The 3,832-nt window shown below is 39.6% G+C and overlaps 2 protein-coding genes and 1 long non-coding RNA gene across 5 annotated transcripts in view; 2 read left to right on the forward strand and 1 right to left on the reverse strand.

Annotated features, from left to right (window-relative positions):
- Positions 1-267: 267 nt before the first annotated feature.
- On the forward strand, positions 268-1,763 carry haus1 (HAUS augmin-like complex, subunit 1; the record flags this gene model as incomplete). Its single annotated transcript, XM_014003248.1, is given in 7 exon segments — positions 268-403; positions 516-650; positions 763-886; positions 1,177-1,242; positions 1,337-1,408; positions 1,582-1,629; positions 1,729-1,763. Coding segments are annotated over 7 exon segments (616 nt in total), but the record flags the coding sequence as incomplete, so codon positions are not given.
- Positions 1,764-2,263: 500 nt separating this feature from the next.
- Positions 2,264-3,054, reverse strand: LOC106514138 (uncharacterized). Its single transcript, XR_001309862.1, has 2 exons — positions 2,964-3,054; positions 2,264-2,414 (listed from the first exon to the last, which is right to left on the reverse strand). It is a non-coding gene; the product is annotated as an uncharacterized LOC106514138 (long non-coding RNA).
- The window catches only part of eva1c (eva-1 homolog C (C. elegans)), an 8,804-nt gene continuing 7,759 nt past the window's right edge, over positions 2,788-3,832 (forward strand). Inside the window, exon 1 of one of the 3 annotated variants that reach the window (XM_014003250.1) lies at positions 2,788-3,524. In XM_014003250.1, the coding sequence (XP_013858704.1) occupies positions 3,410-3,524 (115 nt within the window). In that variant the 5' untranslated portion in view covers positions 2,788-3,409. The remainder of the gene's footprint in view (positions 3,525-3,832) is intronic. The other 2 variants (XM_014003249.1, XM_014003252.1) reach the window with 2 other exon arrangements.

Consider the following 3,832-nt stretch of genomic DNA (forward strand, 5'->3'; position numbering starts at 1 on the left):
GGCTTAGAAACGTTTTTTGCTAAGTTATGTGTTATGTGACACAGCAAGTTCATTTGATTGTTTCTAGTCAACTTCCCTCTTTTTAAATTTTTTTTTTAACACAGATCAGTTTGAATCTTGTCGTATTTTCTTGTCATTTTTTCCCCTTTTTGTAAATATTACAAGTCTCTGTTTGACGTTTCCTTCAGTTTTGACTCACTTCCTGTCATTTGCACCACACAATGATGGCAGCCTTTCAAATAACCCAGCTGTCATTTGTTCACCCAGCTGCTCATCTTCAGGAGGTSCTGCTCCAAGGAGTCGGCCTGTCCTCTGCCAGTTTGTCCAAACCGGCTGCAGACTACGTGTCTGCCTTGGTGGACAACGTCATGGTGCTGGGAGTGAGAGACACATCACTGGCCAGGTACACGGGGGKGTTATTCTACTCCTGTCTGCACTTTAGAACCGATTTATTGAACAAATGTTCACCGATTGCCTGGAGGCTGTGACAAAGCATGGATTTGTTTTCCCTCTAGTTTGATGCCAGCAGTCAACAACCTCACAAGTGAACATCTGAAAGCAGAAAAGTCAAACGAACAACTCGAGMGAGAACTACGGGCGCTCAGAAAGCGGCTTGGTGCAACTCTGATGCTGCGGGGAACCTTACAAGAGTAAGCTCGTAGCTGTAGTAGGCTCTGCTATRTCTCCGTGTGCCATCTGTTTTTTAGTAATAGAACCAAAGGTTTACCCAGTTTACATTTATTGACTGCTCTTCGTTGTCAGAGATATTGAGAAAACGATCAAATTTGAAACGGTGGAGAGCGCCAAAGCAGAGGAGAGGATGCTCAACATGGATTTTGTGACGGCAAAAGCCAGAGAGCTCAGTAACCATCGGGAGAGATCTGAGGTATGTTGTGGTGTTGGACCTGTTTGCTGTTCAGTGGGAGATGTTAAAAGTGTGTTCCAGCTCGAGCTTGGAAAGTTTAACTGAATAAAATGCTTTATCAGCTAGAATTTTACAACTCCATCATATAAAAAAATTGCATGAGTTCGATTAAAAAGAAAACTAGTGCTTAAAGTTAGTCGGCATCTCATCAATTTTTTTCTTTTTTTGCCAGTATACCCTAATAGTTTTGAACCTGTAGTTCTAAACGTCACTTTATTGCTGCCTTTTTTTTTTCTGCTCCGTCAAYGCAGGCTCAACTTGTAGCCAGGAAGATGGACAAGTCTATTACCCACCAGGCCATTGTGCAGCTCTCTGAGGTACTCCAGCCTTTTTGTATCCCATGGAAATAAAAAGCTCACGTCGTCTTCTCTCAGGGTTTGAAATGTGTCATCTTYTTTTTTCCCTCCGCAGGAAGTCGGTGCGCTGAAAAACCAAATAATGCCCCTGAAAAAGAAACTGGAGCCCTACATGGATCTGAGTCCTGTAAGATGCTTTTGTAGTTTGCTCAGTCGTCATTACTTCAAATAAATGAAATAAAAAAAAAACATTGAAAATGTCTCATCACATTTCCTGTGAAAGAATAAGTTATTACTTATTTGTTTATGAATTTGGTTGAGTTCTAAAATGTTATTTTTTCCCCCTCTGACTCGTCACAGAGCCCATCTCTGGCAGTAGTGAAAATAGAAGAAGCAAAAAGAGAACTTGTGAGTAAACAACTGACTTGATGAGGTTTCTCATTTTCCATTCTTTGTTTTTTTTATTTCATTTTCCGTTCTAATTTGTTTTTCTTTTCTTGATTACAGGCGGCACTTGATTCCCAACTTGAAAAAAATACGGATTTTAAATGAAGACTTTTTTTTCTGATATCGTGCTTGTTTTTGAAAATACACAAATAAAGTCTTTGTTCTTTTGTAATTGTTTTTTTCTTATGTTGGTGGTAGACTTGGATACATAGTTTAGAAAAGCACTCTGTTTGCTACAAACAAATGTTTACTTTGTTTATAATTTAAGGCCTAGAATTATTTAAAGAAGTTCATATCTGCTGCCTTCATCTTATCTTTGTCAAATCTTGTAATTGATGTTATTCAAGATTTGTGACTCTGTTAAAGACTCAGGTACCACCATGTAAAAAATTAATTACAATATGTGTAAAATTGACTAAGGTATAGTAACGTTTGTGTTTATTAAGGTCAGCTGATGGTGGCCATCTTGAATTAGACTGACTCCAAAATTTAATGAGTTGGGAGTGATTACTCTCAAAGTTTAAATCAAATTCATTCAGTGGTTCATTTTTTGGTATATTTCAAATGTTATTTATAACATTTTAGAAAACATTAATAAATCTGTAAATACTCGTGTTTTTATTTACTTTGAAGCAATGAAAAGCAACTGGTCTGCCTGCATTTGGCCTGATCTGGAGTCTGACATGATGGCAAGTCCTGTTACCATGGATGGGGGGTCACGGATGTAGGCTGGGGAGCAGTTTTCCCTGAGGAAAGGAACCACGTGGTTAAAAGGGTATCAATAGTTTATAAACAGAAACTGAATCAGAATAGCCATTTTCACCCTAAAGGGTTGTGTTTGCTGCTTGTAAAAAGCAAAAAATCTGTTCATTTTAGGGCCACAAAAAGAAAAAACATCAGTCAAATGCAAGATAAAGCACTCTCCAAGTGTTATAATCAGGTGTGGCAATAAGAAACCATATTATTGGGTGCAGCATGTGAATTCATGAAACCTGGAAAGACAGACAGATAAAGTTGTAGGAGGGGCCATTGCACACGCCCCTGCCTCTCATTGGTGGCGCCTTTTACACAGAGAAATTACATTTTTAAAAATATTATTTACATTTATTAAAAGTAGCTAAAACTGTTGCTCAGATTGAAGAAAAAAACAAAGGGATCTATATCCACAAATCCTCAAATCCAGTCAACGTGGAAAGAAAATCCAAATCGTTTGAGAAATAATCTGCAGGTTATGTTTAGAGAAAAGGAAGAGAAATACAGTAAGAGATTAAAACGATGAAATCCGAGGGATCAACCTCAGGGAGGAGGGAGGAACAACAGGCCCTGGTGCGTCACAGCAGCAGCAGCGCGCGTTTGTTTTCTCCTTCGCATAGTTTGATGCGCCACTCCCACTCCACGAGTCCCCCCTCAGCTGTTCCCACATGGATCCACTCACAGGTCCGCGCTGTTAGCAGAGGAACAGTCCGGCTGGAGGACTGAGACTCGGACTGATTTCTCCTGGTCCGTTTTTTGGAGCAACTTGTTGCGCAGCTGCTGTTTCAACCCGCAGCCGCAGATCCGAGCCTCAACAACCGACTGGAGGCATTTTTCTGTGCCTGGAGGGCGAGGAGGAGAACAGCTGTGGTTCTACCAGGGAGCACGTTTCCGGTGTACTCCCTCCCTCCCACGCACCCTCTTCTTGTTTTGGGTTGTAGTAGTATTTCCCCCCTCAGCCTAACTAATATGATTAAAGGGACAGGGGATGCGAGTCACGAGCTGGACGCGTCCTTTCCACGGACTGGACTGGAACCACAGCCTCTTCTGTCTCACTTTGCTCCTGTGGACCAGGGGCATGAACGGACTGGCTGACTTTTCAAGTAAGATGATGATGAAGGTGTTATAAACTGTGGGATCAATAAAGTTCTTATCTTATCTTATCTTATCTTATCTTATCTTATCTTATCTTACCTTATCTTACCTTAATCTTAATTTATCTTATCTTTGCCTTAACCCTATCTTATCTTATCTTATCTTATCTTATCTTATCTTATCTTATTCTTACAGTAATCTTATTTTATTTTATTTTATAATTACCTTACCTTAATCTTAATTTATCTTATCTTTACCCCCTTAATCCTATCTTATCTTATCTTATCTTATCTTATCTTATCTTATCTTATCTTAT

The sequence above is a fragment of the Austrofundulus limnaeus genome, unplaced genomic scaffold, assembly GCF_001266775.1.
Source record: "Austrofundulus limnaeus strain Quisiro unplaced genomic scaffold, Austrofundulus_limnaeus-1.0 Scaffold17, whole genome shotgun sequence".
In the NCBI taxonomy this organism is placed as follows: Eukaryota; Metazoa; Chordata; class Actinopteri; order Cyprinodontiformes; family Rivulidae; genus Austrofundulus; species Austrofundulus limnaeus.